This window comes from Falco rusticolus, chromosome 3 (genome assembly GCF_015220075.1).
Source record: "Falco rusticolus isolate bFalRus1 chromosome 3, bFalRus1.pri, whole genome shotgun sequence".
Taxonomy (NCBI): domain Eukaryota; kingdom Metazoa; phylum Chordata; class Aves; order Falconiformes; family Falconidae; genus Falco; species Falco rusticolus.
This window is the reverse complement of record NC_051189.1, coordinates 60,301,874-60,329,058: the sequence shown is the minus strand read 5'-3', so window position 1 is coordinate 60,329,058 and position 27,185 is coordinate 60,301,874. Positions and strand designations below refer to the sequence as shown.

Below are 27,185 nucleotides of genomic sequence, written 5' to 3'. Positions count from 1 at the left end.
GTGCCAGCTACTGGGGAGGGGACCACAAGTCACAGGGACCTGTGTGTCTCGGGTGCCTGTGGCTGGAGACAGCGGAGCATGTACATGTTGTGCGGGTGTGCGTGTAAGCGTGGGATTGCCAGCAAACATCAAGCCAGACCAGCCAGTCTGGGAGTTTGGGAGCCAGGTATCGAAGTAGCCATACTGAAGAGACCATAGATACGTTATTGAAGGTATAAGCAGGTCTTCTTTTATTTCTTAAGTACTAGATGTGAAATCCATTGAATGTACTAAAAGCAATGACAGGAAAGCAATGTCATGTTGTGGCCATTGTGCTCACTCTTTCTGCAAGGTGGCAAGGCTTCTGAAATTTACAAGCAACAAGTGCCTGTGGGGAAAACCAACCAAACAGAAAAACAAAACCAAAAAACAAAGCAACACACAAAATTTTCTCTACTTTTAGAGAAAGAATAACTAAAGGCCTTTAACTCCTTCTCAGTCAGAACCCCAGCAGACTAGGGATTTGTATCACTTCTTGTCATATAAATTCCCTTTTGTGCTTCCCTTTAAATTCAGTGACTTACAATTCTGTTTCCAAAGGACAGTGATAAAACTGGCTGATGCTTTACCTGGAGAAGATTCCTAGGCAGAAAGTTTTTAAAACATGTTCTTAAGTATTATAAAGCGCTTAAGTGAGCGATGGTTTGCTGGCATCCAGACGTGGTGAAATAAGAGCCCCTAAAATAAATTATGATTTTTCTTGCAAAATTAGTAAGACTAAATAAACATCTTTCCAAATGGTCAGATTTGTCAGAAAGAGCACTTTGAATATTAATAAAATTCTATTTTATTCATTTATGTAAAGAAAAAACCCCTCGAAACCAAAATTTTAGTTTTGGCAGAAACCATATTATTGTCCATGTAGATCAGTAACTTTTACAATATGCTTCCTGATAACACTTCCCTGGGAAATTCCTGAGAAAGAAAACACAAGAACCAGTAATGTCTTTTTATTAAAACACCACTTAAAACATTCATCATAATAAAATACACTGGAGGTTGCTGTATGACATTTGCATACACACAATGTTTACAGCAAACTCCGGACAGCACTGGGAATTACAGAAAGTGAGGGAAGCCCTGGAAAGTGTGCATCCATATTACCTACTCTCAAGCCATTACACAGACAGCTGAGCTTACATTTTTCGGCTGTTCCCCACAGATTTTCCTGGACAGTTCCCCACCCCCACCCCCTGCCACCGTACCTCCTGCTCCCCACCCTTGCTGTTCCCTTGACTTGACCTCACAGTGAAATTCTGATGAATTAAATGGAGCTGGTGTCACAGATCCACGGGGCAGCAGGTGCCTGCCCAGAAACGTTAGCCCTGGTTTTCCCCCCCAAGAAGATTCTGAACTACCATAATGTTTCCAATAATTGAACACTGCAAGATTCTGAGGCATGCTAATGACCTGTAGTGATGCTTACTATATGTCTTCTCCTATCTTGGTGAAGATAATTGATGATGCATCACACTTCAGCTAAAAACAGTCACAGCTACTCTAACATATTCTTTCTCTCCATTCATTTTAGGAAACTCCAGCAGAAGATAACATGAATTGTCAAATATAGGGAGAACAACTTCATGAGAAGCTACGTTTTTCTATTCACGTCTATGATTTTGTATCACTTAATTGCAACTTTAAAGTATGAAGGTATTCCATTATCCACCAGTTCAAAACAATAAACATTAATCTTTCAAGTACTTCTTTATAGCTGAAAAAGAGACTGAAGAAAGTAATGTTATTTTCACAAGAGTAGATTTTTTTATTCTTATTATTACTACTTCATGAAAGAACTGTATCGTGAGAAAAAAAATGAAAAAACATTCAGGCAAACTTTTCAACAAAATACATTTAAAATGACTGCTTTCATTTGTACACGGTACAGATAGACAGGTGTGACTAGAAAACAGTTTAATCCCTCTAGACTGAGGTTAGTGAGAGAAACATGAATAGTCAAATTCTTTTTTGTGTGTGCATAGGCATATACACATTAAAAAAAAATTTCAATGAGTTAAAACCTACATCATTATAAATACCAAAAGCTGATCATTAACTACTCACACACTTTATTCTTGTACTTAGTACCATTATCAGTGGAGCCCTAACCGGGTCATAGTAAATGCTATGTAACTGTCCACATATTAAAACGTTTACTTGGAAAAACAGACAATATTATAAACTCAGAATATCCTAATTTTGCTTTTGTGGACACATCTTCCCTTCTTCAGTGACAACACATCATGGGGAGGGGGCGGGAAGAATTGTTTCGGAATAAATATTTACAGCAAACTACTAAATGGGAACATGCCTGCTTCCAACTGCTCAGCTGGTAGCCCTGTACCGCTTGCTAATCCATGTAATTTCATTCTTTTTTATTCATTTTGTCATTAAATCTATAATCATCTTTCATGTTTCCTTTACTGGACTGAACGTTCAGGGAGTAAGCAACCCCAGAGAACAGTGCAAAAGGAAGGAGATGCAACTGCACTTAACAGCTTTATTTTGGTATCTCACAGAAGACTGAAAAGATAGATATATATTTAATATATCAATTATGCAACATAGGCCCCGATGTACTTACGAAAGCAGGGCAAATGAAACTTGGAAGAAAAATATCCCATACATAGTGTTTTGTTGGGCAGCCCTTCTAAGAAGGTAGGATTTTATCCACGACAGCCCATGCGTTGAACTTCAAGAGAAAGCACGGATTTTTAAATTTTTCCTCAAATGCCACCTTCACAATAGAAGACTAAGCTCAGAAACTGGAGGCTAATAAAATTAAAAAACAAAGTCAGAAACTAAAACAAAAAAAACCCAGCCCCTAAAGAACAACCACCCCCCTCCCCTCCAACCTAGCAGCCATTTAACTTTTTGTTGAACTTAGATGATGGAAATCTCATTACCATATTCTTAAGGTTTCCCTACTCTAAACTACGAGATATAGTACTACATTCTGAAAACCAGTACAGTCAATACTTTCAAATCAAAGGAAAACAATCAGAACAGCAAGGATGAGCATGGCTGTACCATTCAAGCAAAAATAAAAATAAACATAAAACATAGTGTTGAAACTTCTACTAGTTAGCCTTGCGTATGAATTAAAAAAAAAAAAAGTTTTCAGATTTTATACATCTTTTTTTTCAACCAGGTACATTTAATTGCAACCAGTAGGCACTCCACCAAAACGCAGTATTTGCAATCCCCATCTCTTTAACTGAGAGAGATTACTTTGGCCTCAGTATTTCAGTACTACAATTTTCCTGCTTCAAAACATGCAGTTCATACATTTTACAGTTTTACTGCCATAGTCGATGCATTCTGGCCCAATACACTCACAGCAGGCGTTGTGAAACCATCGGTATTTGGAAGCTCCCATGGACTCGCAAGAGATCTTGCACTGATGTATTGACATGCAGTCATCAAAATACACCACAGTACACATGTGTTCTAAACCAAGAAGGGGGAAAAAATTTGGTTTAAAAGGTCTTAGAATATTTTTAAAGGTTAGTTAAAAATTAATTAAATGTGCAGCTTTTGAAGTAGGATTGCAAATCATCATGACAATGAGGCAAAAGAAAAAAAAAAAGGAGATAGTAAAAGCAGAGAGAGAAGAGGCAGAGAGCCAAGGTACAATCTATCAACTTCAAGACCGCAGTGTCTACAACTCAACCGTTGTCTGCTCTCCTCGGAATGTTTTGGGGTTTCATCCCCCAGTTATGAGAGATACCTTCTGAAGTGTAAGGATGCCAAAATAACAAGCCGGCATGTGTCCTCTGAAGGTAATGAATGTATCACTTTCACAGTTGCCAGCAGTTACTATATGCTATCATGAAAAACTTCAGGTTTAGAGTTGTTTTTTAAAAAACCACCAAACCCCACTACATGTAAATGTTTCTCCCCTTGCCTGCAACTCTACAATATTCTTCAGCCACATTAAATCACAGAGCTAGAGAATCCCCTTTTCCTCATCTTGAAACTGCACTTTTTTAATTCCTTTAGCAACACCACCAGCCTCACTACTAAGGTTAAGAAACCCCTTCTGCCTAACCGTTTACTTTATTCTTCTAGCATCCATGCTATTACTTGAAATGCCACGAAGTTCGGTGTTGCAACCTCAAACTGGAGCAGAGGCATTCATCACAACTACCGAATAAAACCATCCCTCCCCAGTCTACTTCCAGTTCTCCAAGGTGACAGATGCTACCAACTTTCTTCTGTGCTGAACTGTGTGATTACACTTACTTCTTCCTCCAAAGGACCTTGTTTGCATCACGTTTACCTCCAATGTAAGTTGGCACAGTTTTGGGAAAAGCACAACTGAAAGCTGTCTGTGAACACGAATGTCTCACTCGCGCACATCAGACAGATTTGAGAGCAGGAGATGTCAGGGGTCTTTCTAGCCTAGTATGATAAGGTGCGTGGATCCAGGAGAAACATACTGACCTACATTCCAACATGGATTAGAAAAAATATAATCCAAACATAAATGGTAAGGCAAGACAGTGGGGTTTTTTCTTCTGAATGATTATAGAGCTATGGAGAAGGGTGAGTAACTCTCAGTGCAGTGTAGTTGTTAACCGTAGCGTTTACTCAGTCTCTTATCTGTGAGCCAGTCTCGGGAGGCTGAAGAGCACTGGAACCTCCCCTTCAAAATATTGGTGCTCCATAGCTGAGCAGCCTCAGTAGTACGCACATCTCATGGCAAGCCTTAAGGTGAGGTCCAAAGGTGAGTCGAGGCTAGCAATGGTCTCCATCACCTTACAAGTCATCAGATCTAAGCAGTCTGTTTCCCCCGTACCAACAGTAGATGATCTCTGCGGTGCCCATGCTTTTGGGCACATGACAGGGGACAACACAACATACAAGAGAGCATGATGCACCCTACAGCTTTTCTGTAGACGCATCCTCCTCCTTGACATGTGGAAACCCTGCCCGCTCTTCTGAGAATTATCATTTGTTAAAACATGTATGAGGGAACCCTGACCACTGTCAAATCATTCTACTACTACATAAACAGCTGCAAGAGGGTCACAGGACACGCTGCCCGTCCACTGAACGCAAGAGAGTATTCACTGCCCTGTTCAGGCTCTGCACCGATGTACACGTCTTGCAGACCCCCTACAGAGGGCAACAGGCGGTAAGGGCCTTGGGGAGGAAGTGCAGACCTGTAGCTATAGCAGCCTTCTGGTGCCAGACAAGCTGTGCTGTAAGTAAAGCTGCAGTTGTCCAAGAAATCTTGGAGTACCTGAAATACTGCTGGGAATGTCAACAAAACACCCTGTATCTGTGTAAGTCCTGTCCCATTCCTGGCACTTCTGCTTCTATGACCCTTTATAATAAAGCCTGAGGCACAGCAACCAGAGGAAGAGAGTTCTCAGAGAAAAAAAACCTGTGCCTAAAACCAACCCACATATCTACAGCTTCAGTAAGGACATGTTATTCACAGAGGGGAGGAGGAAAGATCAAAAGAAGTGAACGTGATGGTACCACGTGCAAAGAGTGACCAGCCAGGTGTACACCTAAAGTGCTCAGCCAAAGCTGAAAAATGGTAGGGAGATGCAGCCACCACAGCCTCAAAGGCAAGAATCCACCCAGAGGTCATACAGCAGGTCCATCTTCTCACAGAGGACACACAAGAACTTGGCAAGGATTTCATCACCAGCAACAAAAGGCTCACCAGGGTCCCACGAAGGAGCACACACCATCCATTCCCAGGAGGTCCAGACACTCTCAGGGATCTGTCCCTCTCACACCTCACAGGAGGTTTGCAGTGGAAGAGCAGGATGTGAGGAGGTAGAGGCGAGTCTCCAGGCAGCATTCCTCAGGAAATCTAAGCACCAGCGAGTGCCCTGTCAGTCACCTAGTTCAGTGCCGGCGTACAAGCACAGGAATCTTACAGAAGCCTAAGACATACTCATACTCTTTGTACCCTCTCGCTTAAACCAAGTTCACTCCTCTGATACGTTTTTAGTAGCTTTCTTGAGAAGTTTGACCTTAAGTGCCAAGGCGTCAGCTGGAGGCACAGCCTTTGCCTCGAAATACACAATCCTGGCTAATGCAGAAAGATTTCTTCCTGCAAAACCAGCTTCCAAGATGCCATCTCCAACTGACTGACTCTTTACAGAAATGAGAGTCCTCTCCAAAGGACTGCCAGAATTGCTCACTGCTATCATGTTGACCGCTGCACTCCGACAGAGGAAAGCCCACAGTAGGTCAGGAAAGCTGGTCAGGAAAGCGGTGCATGCTCTGAGGTGGGCTAGCTGCTCCCAGCACTTGCAGGCTGTCTTCAGACCAGAGAATGACCAGTGCCCTCTACGTGAGGAGACATCTGTGTTCACCTTCACGTTAACCTCACCTGTGACAGACTCATCCATTTTAGTACCAGTCAGAAGTCCTGGAGAAGCCCAGTTCATCAGCTAATGCCTACTGAAACTTGAAATAAACCTCTTGTGGAAGAAGAGCCTATGATTTCTAGCATGTAAAGAACAATGACACTGAACCAAGACACTGAAGACATTGCCGGGAAGGGGGTGGGGTGGGTGAGAAGAACCCAGAGGATGAGCAGCACCAGACCCATAACTCTGGCAGAACCAGATGACAGCAGTGAGGTCCTGTGAGACTGGAAAGACTGGTCGTCTCAACCACTCTCCCAGAATCAAAATGAGAACCAAAGCCAAACCTCGACCTTACTAAGGCGGCAGCAACAACCAAAGACATTAATCTTGACTGGAGCAGAGAAGAAAGTTTATTTCCACCTGCACACAAGCTAAGAGGATTAGGTCCTAGAGGACCAGTCCAAAAATGCCGTGAAGGGGAGAGAACAAACTGTACGCTGCAGGCCAGAGCCAGCAGTAGATCTGGCTGGCTCCCAGTAGCTCTTGTAAGCAGCTGGAGTACACGCTCCGTGTATACGCTACCAAATGATTTCCGAAGTCTCGTTCACTCGGAGCCTCACCAGGTCTGAACGAGGCAGATGGGCCAGGGTGCATTCTGTTGTCATGGGACACCCCTAGTCCCCTCCTCAGCAGCCTATGTGTGCCAGGGTAGAGTCGGAATTACTGAAAGCAGGAGAGTTCCTTGCCTCACACATTAAATCCCTCTTCATAGGCTGCAGAAACAGAGTTACACAGGGAAAAAAAATACATACCTACAGGCTCAAATGGGATCCGGGAGAGTATTTAAATTGTTTCACAAACCTAATTACATAGTCATCACTTGGCTCCCTCAGTGTAGATAGAAAGGGTATTAGTTAGCGCAGTTACAGCTCTTTCATTTGCATTTTGCCAATTGTCACACAGTAAGGACTAGACTACAGGTGTGGGGGGAGAAGGATGCAACAGCGTTCTTTTTTTCCCCAGAACGTGAGTTTCTCACCTCCCCGCCCCCTGCAATTCATACCCAACAGAGGTTGTGTAGGAGAAACAACAATCAAGTCTAAATTGAAAATAACCACAAGAAATGAACTCGCATTTCTATCAGGCTTTGCTACAATTCTATCTGTGCAGCAAGTGAGACCTGTACTGGTACACTATGGAAGAATTTAGCAACTTGGAGAAAATTCAGTTCTTGTTAAGAAAAAATGGGTATCTACAAGATGAAAAAAAACTTTCCCAGTTAATGACAATTCCCTGTGTGCCACCTTTGAATTTAAAGGTGCTATGCAAGTTCAGTTGTCTGCCGGTCTGTTTATCGGTAGCTCTAAAAGTACTTTAAAAAGGCAACTGTCCATCCAGCAGCCATACCGTTTTATGCCAATCAGAACTTATAAAAAGAAGCATTTTTTAAAAAATAAAAATCTTCCTAGAGTATCTACATAGGTAGATGCCACTTTACTGGATTTCTAGCTCTCCTCTACCTGGCTGGCACTGGAGGAGAGCGGAAACGCAGAGTGGACACCATCCCCTGTGTCACCAAGCAGTGTAAGTCAGAAACCCTTAATTACAACAGATTTTGTTTCATCAGTTGCCAAAAGATTATCTAGTTCCCCTCTGCCTCTTGCCAACATCCTGTCATCATCTGAAACAATTAAGCTTATTTAAACATCTGAACTCACAGTTCAGAGCTCTGAGGGTATCAGCTAAAAGTAAAGCAAAAGGAATAAAGTATAAATATAGGTCTAGATTAATAAATATCACAATCCTCTCTGAAGCACTGGCTCAGATGCCAGAAACTACTGATACAAAGAACTCCAGCAGCTCCAGCAGTGCACACATACTTTGGCAGCTAAAACGTTACAAGTCAATTCACAGGAGGAAAGGGAAGACACTCATTAAGATAATAACGGGGAAGTTCAAGGTCTGCTGGCTGGGCTTGCAGTAGGCTGCGGCAAGAAAGGAATGCTTTATATCCCACTGTACCCCACCTCCTCCGGGATCTGCAGCCGCCCTCCCAGGGCCGGTGGCTTCACACCACTCATGCACAAAGCTCACGGGTTCCCGTGGCTGGTACTGCTTTTCCTGGCACTCGCCCAGAACTGCACTCAGCAAGTCTGGCATCCTGGACCGGCTTAACAGCAATCCCTGCATGAATGTGCGTTGAAATTAAAATCAGAACGGTGTTACTCGATGTAACAAGGGGTACCGGTAGGCAGAGCCTTTCCAAATTTTGGTATGTATTCCAGAAGATAGCACAGGACTACTTGTCCCCTTACCAAAGCCTACCTCTCATTAGCCCCTCTCCCCTTACAGACAATGCAACAGGCTGCTGCCAGCACACCATGTTGGAGTGAAGCACGCAAGGAGCTGCAGAAGAAGTATAAAATGGAGGAGGCACAGCACCGTAAAGAAAACGTAAAGCATCTGTGTGTTCCTGCTCACAGGAATATTCTTTCAAAACCCTGAATGTCATGGCCTTGAAGACAACTGCTTAGTGGGTCACCTTAAGGATGCCTCCGTTTGCAAGATCTGCCTTAAGCCTAGCAGCATATTTGGGGAGAAGGAAAGGGTCCAAGAGATGGTCTTATTTCTTCTACTGCAGGCTGTGCTTGTACTGCTACGTATGTACTGCAGCTGAGCACGCACACATACACCACACAGACCCCCCTTCTCTTGCAGTGGTTCCTTAACACATGCTAGCTTGTTAAACCACAGGGACTTGATTGCATGACTGAACTTTGCATAAGCAGAAGCCATCAGACTCCAGCAACTTCCTGGGCTCCCTCTCTGCGCCCATAATCACAAGGCTCTTTAGCCCTTGACCTGCTACTCTTCCACCTTTTGGTTACTGCTTCCCCACCAAATTAATCAAAAAAGCATTAAAAACAATGCCACCCCACGGCTCACACAACATCCAACACAAGAGGTATAATTTCCCAGTTGTCCTTGCTTCCACCATAATAAACATCAGCTGACCAAGGCCAGCAGCCAACTTTTCTTTCCACCTTCTCTGTTCTCAATACTCAAGTCACCCATGCTTTTATAAGCAAACTTTAATGTCACTTTGAAAAAGCAGAGAACTATGAAGCTATCTGCATTGCAACCAAGAAGAGAGACTCCTCAACAGACTTAATTATTTAGATACTTAAAGTATAGGATGTTGTAAGCCATCTTCTACCTCTTCCTGTTCTTCTCCATCACTAAGAGGGAGGAGGCACAGTCAATGATTACAAGAACAGCTTTGACATTTATTTCTGTTCTAAGTGTCGACTGAAGCCTGAAAACCAGTGGCATTTGGTAACTATTTCCAAATACCACTGTTGCTTTTGGACTGTCATCATTTCAGTGAAAGCTCTTTCAATCTAATCTCTAATACATTCTTAGTAAATGAAATGGAGACTTCTGACTAAAAAAAATTGCAGTGTTATGTATTTGTCTGTGTTGTTACACTCAAAACTCCTCCACACCCTCGAGATGCAATTCAAATTCCAAGTTTAATCCAAAACTATCATTAGCCCATCCTGTTGGTATGGTAGTAAAGGACTGTTAGGGAACATCCATCTGGGCTGCAGGACCTAAGTACAGTGGGGTATATTTAAGATTGTTCTAAGCACCATATTTCCCCCCCCCAAGTATAATTTACATCTTTAAATACCGTAGCATTTGCACACAGGGGTTTTTGTGGCTTGCCATCTAACGTGGCTTTCTGCATCACTCTTATAATGGCTAGCAAACGTTTTAATAACGTCACAGACATATGAATGAGATGCTTTCTAACCATCTGGAATTAATTTATTTTCCTAACGTGCCTTAACCAAAGGAAATTAGAAAAGTTGCCATTACAGTCCCATTTAATCAACAGCAGTCCTGCTCAGAAACGGAACTAGGTCAAAGGTTCACAATGGTATGGAAAAGCAGCATGCCCATCCATTAGGGTATCTTTCATTGATGAGATAAAAGAGCCATCGCAACAGCAGCATGTGGGGTTAAGCATATTTAAAGTGTGTGTTGGGAAGGAAGCAAAGCATTAATTGCACTGATAAAACAAATCAGATGCTCTTTTTTCTCTGTTAAGCAGCAATTTCACTATGAACTGTTTATGAGATTCTTTTAAGTCTGATGTAATAATTTCAGGGAAAGGTATTTCAGGTTTAGTATGGAAACTAAGTAGCAGAGAGTGTTTTTCTTATGCCACTGTCATCACTACTTCAATCTACGCATCCTCCCCCCCAGCAAACAATATCCTGAAGCCTGTCCTCTAAAGTGAAGGTAAGAATATAAAAAACTCGATAAGAGGAATGAGTCCGTAAGTTGAACCCCTGCCCCCAAATTATTTTTAAGATTGCCTGTCACATAGCCCTCCTCAACATACAGAGCAGTCTTGCTAATCTTACTCAGTTTACTGTAAATCCTGGATTTCTTACAAACCATCCTCCTAAAGAGTTCAAGTTATGCCAGCTCAGATGAAAGAAATAAACATCTACTCCAGATACAGGTTTATAGCATGTGGCTTTCTCAAACCTCTGAAGCCATGCATTTCAGTTGCCTGCCTTTGCACTGACACATGATTTGGATTCGGTTTTTGATCTGTCCTGTCTCCTAAGCTACAGGTAACTGCTTTGAAGTCAAAGAACCTACTGTGCCACCGCACATGAAATAACGTGAAGAAACTGCCTCATGCCACAGGAGGAATTTTACAGATAAACTCATGTGATTCAGCATCTCCTAAGATCATCAAACACTGTAACACCATCTTCCACGTTCTTCAGTACTTTTGCCTCGCTCCTTTTTTTATGTCAGGCCCAAAATTAGACTGAACTTCTCACACTTTCTTACGGGAAAAGAAGAAGCAAGCACAGACAAGCAAAGAATACGCACCAAGGCGGCTCCTGGAAGAGATGAGAGGAAACACGAGGAATTTAGACACTACACTCATTACCTTTGTCACTAGAGTAAGGTGCATGGACATTGTTGCTTGGAACAGAGATGTTCTGATGCTGTGGCTGGTTCACTGTTTCTAAAAAGGAAACAAGGTTCTCGTGGTGCGACAGTTCTTCTGCCACAGGGAAGGAGACGATATTCCAGTTCAGCTGAGTATCCCCTTCTGTCAGTGCCCGGAAAAGGGAAGGAATTGGTTCATGCAACTCCTCGACAGTGCTCTTGGATGTTGGAGGTGTGTCACTGTAATTGCGAGGATTGCACATACCTGCAAAGAAATGAAACAGTAAGTTACATGAAACACCCTAAACTCTTCCCCTTGAAACACGCAGGAATATTTAGAAAATAAAATTGCTGTTCTTTGCTAAGCAGAACGGAGATTTCTCATACATATGCCACTCTTAGCTCACTAGCTGAAGTGCCACCACATAGAGCAGGATGAGCTTTCCATAATGACAGATTTCAGATCTCTGCAGACTTCCACAAAACACACCTGTGACTTTGTGAGACCCCAGTGAAAAGAAAAACCCAATCCAAACAGCACTTCGCTTCTCTTTTAATGCTAGCATCACAGTTTAGAACAAGAAGAGTTCTCTTCCCTGGGAAAAGAGACAAAGCACAGTATAATGGATACTAGCATAAATCTGGAACAAAAGTTTACAACTGAACATAGTATCTTGACAAGTCCTGAGGCACACGAAACTTGTGATCACAATTCAAGAATCTGATCTCATCAGCTGCAGCAGTGCACTAGATCTATTTAGTCATCTGCCAGAGATGCAAAGATCACTATCAGGAGGGAGCCAGACTCTGAATTACTTTTCCTGCTTAGAGACAACTTAAATGAACCTTGTTTTGCTACTTAGCTGGAGGGGTCACTACAGGCAAGATGCCTATTTCCAGGTTACCTCTTCCTTACTTTTCAATGGATTTTGTGGTATCTTTTTCAAACCTTGTATCCTTTTTTCTCTTTGCCATTTCCTATGAAATGTTTTTGTGACATGCAATGCAGGTCCCAGTTTTTTATAACCATTTAAACGCTAACATTTATTAGTAGCAATGAAACTGAAGGATATCTTGATTTAGTCCAAACATTGAAACAACGAAGATTAAAAAAGAAAAGGTGTATCTGCACAGGTATTTAAATTCAGAAGCAATAAAACACTATCAGAAGTCAACTGGCAAGAGACAGACAAATCCATTTTCCTCATGCCCATCTGCATATTGTTTTGGGTAGTTTCACAGACACAGTTCACACTAATCCTTAAGATACCAAAGTGATATGGGACATAAACGTTCAAAGTTTACCTGCCCCACACCACCAGAGAAGCATCTCCTGCCCTGCAGATCCATGAGGACTCCAGCTTCAGAAATCGTATTGCACTAGAACCTTACACAAAAGCACGATCTTTTCAATCTAAGTAGATATATTTCCATAATGAACAAAGCAGAGTGAAGTTTGTCCACGACGATTAGCAGATCTGGCAAATCTTAAGCAAGTGGTTAGCATTACCAGCATTTAATAATAGGAACACCACAAGGCAGTCTGCTCCTATAAAAAGGTGAGCCAAGTATTGAGTAGGAAAAAAAATAAGCCTCTCCTCCAAACAACATCAGGTCACACTGAAAAATAATTCCGCTTACACAAACTTCCTACCACAAGCAATTTTTTCCTACTCCTCTCCACTAGGCTTGTTCTTCACAGATGTTCCTGGACTCACTGCCTTGATAAAAATGTTCTGTCCCTGCATTACTATCTTTTAGTAAGCACTTGCAATACTGACCATACAACTGTAATAAAGGATGTCCACCCGAAAATTAATTAGGAAGATATCAAAACAGGTTAGCATTTCATACACATACATCAAGAGACGTACACTTCAGTTGATACAATTGTATTAATTTTGTGAAATGGAAACCAGTGAGCCTTTCCAGAGGCCCCCTGTCATGCCGGATTCAGAAAAATTTCACTGATAAGAAGGATACAGGAAAAAAATAACATAGATTGTTTATTAAATTATTGCAGAATGTGTACAAGCTTGTGTGTGTATCAGTGCAGTATTAAAATATTACCAAGAAACCATTGCTCATAGTTTAAGGGGTTACTGCTCATTCCACAAAGACCCTTCCCTCTTACTATTTTTAAAAGCATTTTAATTATAATAATTATATTTTTATATAAAGAATATTATAAATTGCTAGCTTTGGTTAAAACAAAAATAAAAAAGCTTAACTTATGAACAACTGGTAAGGAACAAACATGTCTACATTACTGCTTTGGAGTGGATGAGAGGATGCAGAAATGGGTTATGGAAATGATGGGAGCAGACAAGCTTTTACACGAAAGACCATAAGTACTTAACTCACAAAGCTTAGAAAAATGGAGGAAAGAGGAACCCGCTGCTGTTCTCCCTCATCCACTGGGTTTGTTTTCCCCTGTCAGGGAAGGGAAAGAACATTCACACAAAACACAGGGCATCAACTGAGCATCAGTACAGTTAGTGCTGGAGGGCAGGAGATAATTCCTGACTTCAGGGCAGACATGACCTGAAAGACATGACAACCTATCTGCTTTTACATTAGACATGATCATCTTATAAAGAGACTTAAATATCAGCTCAAGTATCAGCAAAGAACTATCCCCAGGAAGCTGGGCATGGCTTGCGCTCCCGTTTCCTCATTTGAATAAGGCTACAGCAAGGATGACCCTACACTGAAAAGAAGGACAGGACCACACCATAGAACCAAGCAAGGTCTGAGGCACCTGCAGAACCACCAGGAGATGTTTCAGCTTACTCAGTACAGGGAAAATGAACCTGAAACCTCATTAACTTCTCTCCTGGATAACACCATGCGAAAGAGTAGCAGTATAGCAAGTAATCTGCAGATTTAGAAAAAAAAAAAAAAAAAAGTGTGTAGACTTTGCTTTTTTCCTTTACAACCTCAAAAGATAGGTTCTTCCTCTCCCTAGAGGAGCCTTGCACAATACGCCTTGCTTTCTACAGGAGATGATGGTTCTGGACTAGAGAAATAACCTACTATCCCATTCCTCATTTCTATGAATATGACAACAGCGCACTTTAGCATTGCATTACATTACAAAAAGCATGAAGGCACTGGAAGGGCAAAGGGGATGGGGAAAAAAGGATATATATACACACATACTTATTTATATTTTTTCACTTTTCAAGGAGCTCAATATCAAATAGAAAAAAACCCCAAAGTGTAGGGCTCCTTTTTAAATGTATATCCTCCACACATGCATAGGCTGAAAATACGTTATGCCATTGAGAAGAACCACACATGCGCAGGACCGTGCCACTCCACTGCTTACTGAAAGACAGTAAAGCAAAGGTAAGCTAGCCAGAACCAAGCAAAAAGCAGGATGTCAGAGGGCATATTTACATCACGATAGAACAGGAGAAGCAATGGACTGCACTGAACAGGAGCATTTTGACACTAATCATCTTCATGAATTCAGAGAAGACCCAGCCAGCCAGACAAGCTGAGGGCAGGTACAACACTCAAAACACATCCCTTTCATGGAAGCCAGAAGGATTTTGAACGGCAGCAGAGGGAAACTTCCAACAAGTACAGACGGATGAAGCTTTCAATACATGTAAAACAAGAGACAGAACTAGAATACACCCTCCTTAAGCAGGGGAAGCATTCACTTGCAAAGTTCTGGGCACTCTGAACACTACCTGTTAGTAGTAATACTGTTGTTATTAGGACTATCATCTAATCCTACAGTAAGAACTTGTATGCCTCTTTCTTACCCTCCATGAAAAGCTCTTTTTGCAAATGAAAGAATGATGAAAACAGTGGGCCATGCATATTTACTGCTAGTCCCAAGGATTCGTAAGGGAACTCAAACTTAAAATTGCCTGTGTGGCAGCTGTAAATACACTCGACAGTTTAGACACCTCCATACAGCATCCAACCCCTTGAAGCCGGTGCTGTGTAGTATCCTCATGATGACAACTGAAAAAGCAGTTTATGTTTTAGAGACAAAATTAGTAAGTCAGTTGTGATGACATTAACCAAGAAAAACCTGGACTACCACCCCTCCCACTCCACAGAGCAGATACAGCCTTCAAACGTTTGGTTCCCCACAGCAATTGACTCAGTACCCACAGAATGAGCGGTAAGATGTTTAAAGCACAGATTCTGTCCCGATGTTTTACTTCTATTATAAGACCGTGAGCTCAGCATGTGGCAGGAGGAAGCAATTTAAAAAAAGAAGAAAATCCCAAAGAAATGCAAGCTTACCAACACAGTCACAGCACTCATCCCAAAGTGTGCCCAGGCAAAGCATGCACTCCTTACAGCAGGAACAGTTCCCTTCCCCAGGGCGGCACTGACACAGCTCCTGAAAACGACAGAAACTCATTACACTGCAGCAATCCCAAATGTAAAACACTAACACAGCAGAGCGATTCTTCCTCAAGCCACAACTCAAATTATGACATTAAAAAAGCTTAGTACACTAATGCAGTAGTGAGTAAGTGGTAAAATTGTTCCAGCCAAAGAACCAATCTTAGTTTACAAAAGGATCTTCTGCAAGATTGTTTTGGTTTTGTGGTTTTTTGTTTTTTTTTTAAATAGGTGACATTCTGAAGACAATTTTCATCGAGAAGCCACATTTAAAGTCAGTGTTTAAAAGAGAACAAAATCCTACTCACGGGAAAGGTGTGTGCACTTCTGTGTATGCCTCAGCCTAGAAGTCCTTTGAATGTTTTTCCCATCACAACAGGAAATTCAAAGCAGCATGTTTCTTTATATATAAATAGTGCATGTATGTTATAATTTAGCTAAAAAAGCAAGTTACTATAAGCCGCATGTGTACATTCAAGAAGACACACAACATCTACCATCACACCTACTTGTGGATTCTAAAAGGAACGTACTCAGTTAAGCCATCTGACCACAGGATTTTCTGCATCTCTGAATGCTTGCTACACATTGCTCTCCATCTGCAGTATTAGTGACCAGATTATTTTTTTTCCCCCCAGGTCCAGCTGATTTATTTTCTCTATTATGAAAATAACCCTCCGCCTCCTCCCCCCTCAAACTGATACCCTGGGATACTTCCAAGACTTCTGGAGCCTCTAGAAAGTGAAATGGTATACGTACACATTTTTTGTTAACCTTTATTAAGCTAAAAAGATGAAAAAGGCATGGAAGCAAGGAGACAAACCTTTCTCTTTACGTTACCTAAACCTAAAGGCGCTGGTTTAGCAGTCCTGCAGGAGACATACACTTATGGACCTCAAAGCCTGGAAACAGCTTACATGGATGAAGGAAATCTAAAAATCTGGCAGCCTCCTTCCCTCTAGCTCAAATCCGTACAAGTAATTCGTTTGGCCAAAAGACTGTGGCTACATGACAATAATACATGGGCTTGAGTTACACCATACTGCAAAACGTGGACAGCCAAGAAGTCACAGTCAGTTGTCCTGTCGAAGCATTTGGTTTTGATGACGTCTGCCTAACTATCACATTACGCACAACCGGTGAGAAAACAAAATCCCGTTACTGGAAACACTGACCACAGGATCGTTCCCACCCTTGGCTTTACTGGAAGAGCCACTGGCAGATCTCTGCTATGCACCAGCCTGGGGAGCAGATGATGCCCATCCCCGCTCTTTGATCCTGTTCTCCAGAGGCAGGGGAGGACACACTGTGGTGTGGCTGGGAGATGCACATGGACAGGAGGGAAGGGCAAGAAGATGGCTTGGTGTGAAATTCTCCTAACCTGGAGTCACCACCCCAGGCTGCACCTCAGGGAACCACAGCTGGGTCAGCAACACCACTCCTTACAGGCAGACACAAACATCACCCACAAAGTCTTTCTGTAGCACCTTGGGAAGAAGCCGAGGGTGCAAAATTCCACTTTAACCTCTCCTGCACCAACTCACGCAGGCACACAGAAGACCAAAGGGTGCATTTTGGAGGGAGAGGCCAGATCTGGCAAGGGCTGGCTGGGGACAAAGCTTAAGGATACAGTGAATCAAGCTGCAAGTTCTAAAACTCCAGAATGTGCTGCAGACACGCTACAACAACATAGTATAAATGCATCAATCCCTTATTTTTCCATTCACTTCATCCCAGATCACAAATCTTGAAAGCAGCAAAGAATCACAATTCAAAACTACTGTGTGTGCTATGTAATGCTGAGAAGTGCTGTCCGTTGTGAACTGTTTGCCCTGCTGACTGATGCAAGTGTGAGCTCCTGCTCCACATGCATTTCTGCAATATGCAGTCTTAGGAACTATTGAAATTTTAGAGTGGAAAACTACCAAGATTTTTACTTTTTCATGCTCAAAAATTATTAAAGTCACCTATTACTATGCTGTTTCCAAGTGAAAGATGAAAACCAGGCTCATTAATAAGATACACAAATTTTTCCACAAAAGGAACCACAAGCTTAGAAAGATGACTTATGTGAATGAATGCTGCATTTATGTAATATTTCTCTTATCATTTGATAAATAGATTGTGTCAGCCTTGCGAATAAAAAGCCTGAATAAAACAACTTTAAAAGCAGCCATGAGTAAAGCACTGTTACCTTGACCAGAGAATAACATTAATACATATTAGCATTAAAAATATCCTATATATTTGTTCTTCAACAGTAAAACTGGGCAAACAACTTTATACTTATTAAAGACACTGTAACACCCACAAGCCACTACGTAGGAGGAGGCAATTCTCCATAAACTATTAAATGTAATGCATGAATCAAAGCCAGAAAATTCACTAAATTTGTTTCAGTTTTATAGAAGAGCATTCTTACAGAATTAAACTTAACCTTAAATTCTGGACTTACAACGTAATAAAAAAAATTTCTACTTCGCATCTGTATGTGTCAGCACTATCCTGGGACCATCATTATACCCACCAGTATTTTAACAGGTTTGTTTTCATAGGAAGGGCTTAGGAGCAATGTGATTTTTGGAAAGTTTTTATTTTTTACCTTTTATTTTTTTTTAAACTTGGAGGGGGAGGAAGGAAGACAGACCAACCTGATTAATCAGTCTTCTGCACGGTTCTTCAGCTCCCCCCTTCTCAGAGTCTGATCATCTCTTCAGGGCAGTAACTGTATGTTTTTCCATATATGTGTTTGCATGAACATGGTTTCCTTAACCACTCTTGAGTCCTTCTGCCTGACTCATCCACACTGGATACTTGTACAGGATACATCTTTTAAAAAGAATGCTTACACGAGATGTGGGTGAAGCAAGGCAGGATGAGAAACGTTCCTTGTTGATAGCTGGGGGTGGCGAGGCGTCAGTGGAAGAAAATATTACTCATAAGTCAGCTTGGCAACCTCCCAAGCTGAGCTACTGAAGGTGCATCAGAGAATGTATTTTGCTAGGCAAGAAATAAGCCTCTCAGTCTAAAAATACAGCATTAAATAGGAAGCAGGCGTGTTCATACAATAAAGATACTTCTCCTCCAGACAGCAAGTAAAGGTTTTTACAAGGCATTTAACATCTGCATTTTTTCAAAGCTTTCTTGAAACGACAGAGGCTATTTTCTCGGTGCAGTGAGATACAGGACCTGAAGGCACTGGCAACATCTTTGCAAACTGGAAGGGGGAGTACAAGAAAAAGAGCTCATGCTTTTTTTCCTAGAACAGTTTAACAACAGAAAATCTCCTGGAAGCAAACCAGCCAGAACTGTTTTGTTAACCCGACTGTGTTATGTACTACAGCTACAACATACACACTAAGAGCAATTTTTAGACACCCGAGCCCTGAAGTTAAGGAGTGGTGTTTATTTCATACCACAGGGCTAAAAAGTCTTGGAAATCCTTTCAAGCTGAAAGTTTGTACAAAAGATTAACAGAAGGCGAAGACAAAGATGAAGAGATATTTTAAGTGGAATGACTCTGCACAAGCTGAGGTGACTGCAGGCATGTAGCGTTCAGGACAGAAAACGCCGTATTCACCGCAAACCCACCCCTCTTAGGAGGATCTGAAATCCCTGCCTGAACTACAGCGCCCGTTTCCTACGTACTAGTTTAAAGAGCTGCTGCAGATGAGACAGCAAAGCTTGGCTTCCAGCACGACGTGGACATCCCCACCCCAGCCTGGCTACTGCAGGTAGCTACGCACTGCGAGAGCCAGCCTGGGACTCGCCTCAAACCCGTTTGCTATAAACAATTGTGGGAACATCCCATCCTAGAGGTTTCTGCCTTCAAGGATTTCCTCCATGTTTCAAGGACACAATATACGCCCCCGCTCCACCCAGTGAGCGTAACTGGCCTTCTCATCTCCTCCACACATGGAAACATCAAAACCACCCATGCATCCAAGTCAAAAACAGATGTGCTACAACAAATGCTGCGATACACACGTTGTGTGCAGCCAAGGCTCAGTGGCCTACCTGAACAGCAAGGTAAGGTCAGTTATTGGCATCAACACCCCAATTCCAGAGATGTGGGAAGGACCTATGTCCAAAGCCTTCAAGGATACTAGTTTTGTGGTCCCACTCTCTGCACTCCCAAGTCTTATCCACAACTCCTTCAACAACTGCAGGAACAGGAAGCCACAAAGCTTTACTGCGAAGGCTAAGCTGATGCAGAGAGATGCCTCAAGCTATTTTCTTACAGGTCTTTGCTTACAGAAAACCAAGAAGTAGACTACAAGAGCACCAATGAAGCTACAGCCTCAAGACGGAAAAGGAAAGCTGAATGCATGCGAGCTGTTCATTTCATGCTCTGTTCCGGATCTAACAAAATAAATATTTATGTAGGGACCACCCTTAAAGCAGAGCAGCTCCTAAGGAGTGGCAGTAATGACTGTACTGACTTCTGGCCATGCTGGCAAAAATATTTATGTTAACTGTATGCTTTTTGGGAGTGTGGGTCTTTTGTCCCGTTACGCCTCTAAGACAGGCAGCCTCACTTTCTGCACACAGATGCAGATGACAAACAGTCACATTCTGTTTGCTCCCTCAGTCATCTCCAAGTGACATTATCTTGGTCTCTAGCCATAGATTTTGCTGAACTAGAACCGTTATAAAAATAGGTTAGGGGAAAACATCATGCAATAGTCAAGCAAACTCCATCAATACAATATTATATTTGTAAGTTCAGATTTCTCCAGAAGAGTTTAGTGGGGGAAAAAAATTGACAGATAAACTCTACTTGTATACTAGCCCAAGAAGCACAAACTTCACATACCAGTGCAGCACTTCTGCCACAACAGTGCTGAAGACTTTTTTTTTTAAACAAAAAAAAAAAGCCAAGAAGGATGACAATTGCTTGAAGTCAAAGCTTTAGGAGTCTTCATATCCATAATCAGACTAGTCTGACCTGATCTGTTCTTCTATAAAGAATGAATAGTGACTAGTATGCCAGGCCTGTTTGCAGGAAGAGAGCAGCCAGACGGTGAAAATGAACAGCAGCATTCCACCGTAATTGTACACAATTCACCTGGCCTCGGTTACTTTAGGGTCTCAGAGAACTGCATACCATTTTGGTTTTAGGGAAATGCTTTAAAAACAGAATCCACATCACCTGTACAAAGTAAGAGAGAGCACATCTACAACAAGTAAAGCAGTAGCGGGGTCTCTGCATGCACAGGGTTGTGTTGCTGCAGAGATGCCAACATAATCCAAGTAAAGCACAGTTGTGTGAGCCACCTCCACGCAGCGCTGAACCTCAGGCATCTTACTCCCAGCTGAGGAAGGACTCCAGTAGCATTAGCTTCACTTCTCCTGGGCTGTACTCGAATCAGACTAGCTCACAAAGTTTAAATGCTGGGTATCTCAAGCTTGACACAATAAAAGGTGACTACTTGGAAGGAGATGCCTGTGCTTTCACGGACAGTGAACTCCACCAGTGGCACAGGAAAAGGAGACAATAGGTCCCCCCTGTTTTCCCCTTCATGTGGGCCAACAGCTTTCCCCTGAATCAACAGATCTGTACCACTGCACCTGCTGTTTAAGCACCTCGTACATCTAATGTCACAGCTAGCATCTTACTTTTTAAAGGTTTCAAGCCTAGAAGTAATTTGAAAAAATGCAACAGAAGAAACTTTTAAGTGCATCAATTTGTCACAGTCACAATGCCCAATGTACCAGCAAAAACACTGGGTTTTCTTTGAAAAGGTAAAGTCAAAAGCCTCTTCCCTGTTCCCGTATTTAACAACTTCACAGACGATGCTAGGCCCAGGAGAATCAGCAAAATATTTTTTTTATTTTTTTTAAAAAGCAATGGCAGTGCAGAAGCCAGAAAGAAGCCAGTTCAGCCTACAGCCAGTCTTCATTCCACAGGCTGGATTTGTGAATCTGGGAAATATTTTTATTTGTAAACAAGACAAATTTTATACAGAAGTCAATGAAATGAAGTAAACTTGAAATGCTTCACGCTACTTCTGCATCACTTTTCAGGCTGTGATTATACGTTTACAGTAAGCATACTAGCACATTACCAGCATACGATCCGTGTTCTCTCTGCTATTGCATTTCCAATCTACAAAGAGGCAGTAAGAAACTGTTTCTTTTAGAGAAGCTGCAAGTGACCACATGAAAGCTACTTTTTTCAATATGGACTCGAGAAGCATGCTCAATACACCACTAGTAAATAAATATTTAGTAGTTACCAGAACTGCTTGCAATTTTGCTAGAAAAGGCACTTTTGTTCTGCTGCACACTGTACCTCTTAACTCCTCCTATATGAGCAGCAACCTGGTCTCAGTCTATTTCTTTCAGTGCAGGCAGACACACAGCGAGTCAAAAGCAGTGCCTGGATTTGAGTTTAAGATCCATTTTCTAGCAGTTTAGCTCATAAGTATTTGTTTTGGGCTTTTTTGTTGTTGTTTGGGGTGTTTTTGTTGGTTTTTTTTAGGTGGACTCACATGCTTTCAGAGCTTGCCCATCACCATTAGCAGCTATAGGTCCCTCCTGATCAAAATGCTTTTCCAAATGCACCTCAGGAGTCTAAGACAAGTTAGGTCCCTATTCGTGTTAGTTCCCTCATGTGAGTTTTTAGACATCTTTTAATCAACTGTACAAACCTGACATTATGGAGAGCATCAGGCGTCAACCACTGACCCTCTGCCTGGGCCAGGAGATTTAAGAAAGTGGACAGATCGCAAGTTAAGGGGAACAGATATGGACAGCACCTCAGACTGAGACAGGAGCACTGTAAGCACATCTGAACCTCACATATTGCAGGTATCTTTAAAAAACCAAACCGTTGCCCACAGAAACCTTTCTAATAAAATGTCTGTTTTAAACTGCTGCATGTTCATAATACCACTAATAAAGAAGAAAGAGACTGAAAACTAACAGCATGACTGGTAGTGGCTTCTAACGGTAACCCAGCAATCATAATTCTCAACTTGAAAATGTTTTCATTAAAAAAAATGAAACATGCCCATATACACATGCACTTAATCTTACCTATAAAATGGTTGTTAATCTGCATTTGTGTGTGCAGGAGACCAAATAAACTTCTTTAAAAAGACACTATTTAACACCAAATACCAGTTATTTGTATCACTGATCAAGCCACAGCTTCAGAACTGTCTCTTGAACACTTAAAAGCAAATAAAGGAACCACAATTCCTACCTGTATCAGACATTTACTGACATCGCTAGCACAGAGAGCCTTATTGCAGCCTGTTGACGACTGGATCCACAGCAGGAACAGCAGGACAGCGACCATGGGTGCCGTGATGTACTGAGACCTCATGTTTCCTGCAGGTGAGCAATTTTCACAAGTACTTCAACCAGCACTGAAATAAAAACCAGCGAACGAGAAGGCTATTGGAACACAACTTAAATCCTACTTCCCTTCCCCCTTGCAACTCCTTCAATAAAGATTAATATTTCGGGGGAGGGTGGGGGGTAGGGGAGAGTTCAAGTGGGTGTGCCTAACAACAAACCCAACCCCTCCTCCCCCACCTAACTTGTGTATTTGAAGCTTTCTGCTACTGAACCTTTGGATTGAAGCTGCAATATACTTAAGTGAAGAATCTCGAGTTTGCAGTATCAACCACGATACCCTATAAGCAGTGACAGTAAAAAAATGCCTTCCAAGACAAAACCCACCAACGAAGCCACAATTCTGTAATGCATAAAGCAGACAGATTTTGTGTAGCATCTCCTCAGGCTAAAGGCACATGCAGGTGTCTAGGAGCAAAACTATACAGCAACTTTTTATGGCCTGTGAGGTTAAGTTGCCATGTCATCTGTAATGTAGACAGACAGTTGTTTTCATGCTGATGGATGTCACATCGCCTTTCGATTCAATCACAAAGTTCTTAACCTCTTTTTAAAAAAAAAATTTAAATGCTAACATTGTATATATATGAAAAAAAAAAGGACCGGAGGCTTTGAACAATGTAATTTTCAGGAGCCAGGCAAGTGACTGAAGTCAACCGGAGACAGGATCTGCTACTTCAAACGGAGGATGAGCCGGGTTTGTTCAAAGCATTCCACCTTTCCCCCCGGTGCATCCCGCAGGTGGGACGTCGCCAGGCCCGTGCCTGGCCGTCCTGGTGCTCGGCCAGTGCACCCAGCCCCGGGAGGGACCCGCCGCACCAGGCACCGCACCAACATATAATAAAAGGCAGCCCATGTTTGGGCAAGCTTACAGGGATTGTTCTCCTAGGAGAGGAAAAAAAATGCTAATGGGGCACTGGATTCCTTTCTTTTGGTATCTAGAAACGTTTTTCTGCTTTAGGAACTAAAAAAACCCAACGCGCTCAGCGAGCAGCATCCGAACACAGAAGAGCGGAGCCAGGACCCGCACACACACCGCCCCAGGTCAGTCTGCTTCAGCAAATGCCCCCGAACCGCGCCGTGCCGGGCGCCCCGCCAGAGCCGGGGGGACCCCCCCGCCAGAGCCGGGGGCACACAGGGGGGCCCCGGGGCCGCCCCCCGCGCCGGGGCTCGCCGCCCGCCCCCCGCGCAAGGGAAGTTCCCCCCCCGCCCCGCCGGCCGCCCCAGCCCCGCGGTGCCGCGCCGCGGCCAGCACGGTGCCGGGCGGGACGGCGACACAGGGCGCTGCGACCCCGCACCGCGGCGCCCCGGCGGGGCTGAGCCCGGCCCCCACACAAAGGGCTCCCGAGACGCGGAGCCGCTGCCGGGAGCGCCCCGCTCGGGCGCGCTGCCGCCCCGGGCTGATGGCGCACGTACCCCCGCCCCGGGCTCCCCCCACCGCGGCACCTTCCCCCCACCCGCCGCTGCCTCCCCGCACTTCTGCCCGGCGCCCCCCGGCAGCCCCCCCGGCGGCCCCGGCTGCCCCCGGCCCCGGCTCAGCATCGCTCCCCCTCCCTGCCGCGGCGCCCCGCCGCCCCCCGGGAGGCCCGGGCCCCAAAGATGGCACTGCCCGCGGCCCGGGAGGCCGGTGACAGGGCGCGAACCCCCTGCCGAGGCGGCCCGGGGCAGGCGAGCCCCGCACGGGGAGCGCCGCCGAAAAGCCGCCCCCCCGGCAGCGGGGGCCCCGGCCGCCTCCTCCTCCTCAGGCGGGCGGCGGGGCGGCTGCGCCGCGCCGCACCGAAACTTTCCTTCCACAAAGAAGCAGCCGCGGCCCCGCCGCCGCCTCCCCGGCCACCGGCTCCATCCCGCCGGCGCCGCCGCCCGCTCCGCTCCCTCCGCCCCACCGGCGGCTGGCTCACCGGGCGGCGCCGCGGGCCGGGCACCCCCCGCTCCGCCGGGGGCTCTCGCTGCTCCGGCGGCGGCGGCGGCAGCAGCAACCGCGCGCCTCGGCCCGCTGCTCCCCCCTCGGCCGCAGGCAGCGCGGAGGCGGCGGCGCGGCCTCGCATCGCCCCGCCTCGGGGCACCGTCAGGCGCCAGGACCCTCCCCCCGCCGCCGGCAGCGCGCCCCGGGACCCTCCGCCCCGGCGGGCAGCGGCTGCGCGGAGCGGGGCCGGGCGGGAGGGGGAGGCTGGCGGGGCGAGCTTCGCGGCCGGCGCTGCCCGGCGGGACGGGAGCGGAGAGCGTGCGCGGCGGCGGCGGGAGAACGCTTCTTCCGGGGCGAGCGGCCGCACGTCCCCCGCGGCCCGGGGCTCCTGTGGGAAGGCGAGCCGGCCCGTGGGGCTGGGGGGGGCGCCGGGCGGGGAGGGCGTGAGAGAGCGAGAGGGGACGGGGCAGCCGCGGCGGGAGGCACCGGCGGGCAGCCCCAGCCTGGCGCAGAGCGGGGCCGTGCCGTGCCGTGCCGTGCCTGGGGCAGAGCCGGCGGCGCGGGGCAGGCGGCGGGGAGAGCTCCGCAGGGCGGGCCCGGCCTGTGCTGAGGACGGGACCCCCCGGGCTTGCGGACAGCCTCGCTCAGGATCGCCACGACCCTGCCGCGCAGGTGGTTTATCTTCCCGCCGAGATCCAAGGGAACAAGTGTGGTCCCTAGAAGAAGAGCGCAGGAACGCAGAGTAGCCCTCGCCCCCCCCCCCCAGGAGGCAGCTGGACCCCCGCGAGGGAAACAGGGCGACCACCCCACAAGCTGCTCCCGTGCCTTCCTCTCATCCCCCCTCCTCCCCTCCCAACTCCAACCCCTTCGTTGAGGGAAGCCCACCGCAGGCTGGCTGTCCTTAAATAACGCCCGAGGTATCATCCCGCAGAGTCAACGTGAAAAAAAGTAACAATAAATACAAGACTGGAACAAAGCCGGGACTCAAATGAGAGAAGCCAGGAAATCGTCGTCTAAGAGACTAAAACATGTGGACAGTCCCCTTCCTTCAAGCAACTGAATTTTTATTAAGCATTTGCAATTGAAAAAAACCCAAAAATCTGTTTCACAGGCACCGGTAACAGGAAACTGTCTCTCCTTGTGCAGACGACACAGGCTAACCCTAAGAACCATCTGTCTCCACATCTCCTTAAAAGACAGGGTACTGCCAAAATATTTTCAAGTTACCACAAAAATGTTTTTTGCTGATACTTCCAGAAGATGAACTTTCCGTTTGTTTTACATCAAACACACCCAGACCCCTACCCTCCTCCCAGCCCTGCGAGCGACCCCTGGGGTGTTCTGGCTGCCAGGCGGGCACAGAACTGCTGCCGTGGCCCCCAACATCATCCTGCTCCCTGGTTTGGGGTACGGCCCTTGCCCGGCCCACCCTGACATCCTTGCTCTCTGAGCACATGCCAAGGTACCACTGTGCATGCACACCAAGGTCCAGCTGTAAACCTGCTTGGCCATCTTCTCCGTCCCTAGGACTTTGTCACCTGCTTCTTTTCTAACACAGCCAACACACCTGCGACCCAGTTTATCTCTTCTGTTGGTTATGCAATACCCTGAACTAGCCACATCCTGTACTTCAAAGTCTGTTACGGGTTCGCCCACCTCCAGATATGTACGTTATGTTTTATTACTCTTAAGTATCTGATAAGTAAAGTCGTACCCACTTACTAGTTGTTAACACCTTGTAGCTTTATCCATTTTTTTTTCCTTGGGATTTGAAGCAGATTAATACAGATTTCTGCATTATTTTGAAATTCTACAGCTACATTCAGAAGAATATTTTACTTTCAGGAGACTATCACATTTGCATTTTCCTCAGGTACATCTTCAATTCTGAGCGATGTCAGGAAGATATTCCTACATAAGAGCAGGCACAACTACTCCTTCCACAGGCACCTAATAAAAGTGGAAGAAAAAAGTTACAGGGCAGGAACTACATGTTAATGGGTTTTACTGTGCTTGAGTTACTGTTACTTTATTCTGGACTGGAACTAGCAGCTATGTGCACAGGGGCAGGAACCTCCTGCCCATACAGTCTCTTGTTCCATGCTCGTTTGCTCTCCATCACACGGAAGGCACCCTGGGCACTCACACATAAGCATAAGGAATAGAGTACTCTGTAGTAGTTCACT

General features: G+C 44.8%; 1 protein-coding gene and 1 long non-coding RNA gene across 5 annotated transcripts in view; one reads left to right on the top strand and one right to left on the bottom strand.

Moving 5' to 3' along the window:
• LOC119144231 overlaps window positions 1-3,142 on the top strand; it is a 4,933-nt gene extending 1,791 nt beyond the window's left edge. The window contains exon 2 of the long non-coding RNA XR_005103015.1: window positions 1,571-3,142. This is a non-coding gene — a long non-coding RNA (uncharacterized LOC119144231). The remainder of the gene's footprint in view (window positions 1-1,570) is intronic.
• Window positions 974-27,185, bottom strand: TWSG1 (twisted gastrulation BMP signaling modulator 1). 4 transcript variants are annotated; one of them, XM_037379262.1, is made up of 5 exons: window positions 26,714-27,185; window positions 22,942-23,107; window positions 15,627-15,726; window positions 11,356-11,622; window positions 974-3,489 (listed from the first exon to the last, which is right to left on the bottom strand). In XM_037379262.1, exons 2-5 carry the CDS (start codon window positions 23,062-23,064, stop codon window positions 3,308-3,310), a joined length of 672 nt encoding a protein of 223 aa, XP_037235159.1. In that variant the 5' UTR covers window positions 23,065-23,107; window positions 26,714-27,185; the 3' UTR covers window positions 974-3,307. The 4 variants fall into 4 exon arrangements, with proteins under 4 accessions (XP_037235159.1, XP_037235161.1, XP_037235162.1 ...); XM_037379264.1 differs by having other exon boundaries at window positions 26,722-27,185; XM_037379265.1 differs by lacking the exon at window positions 26,714-27,185 and adding an exon at window positions 24,995-25,154 and having other exon boundaries at window positions 22,942-23,069.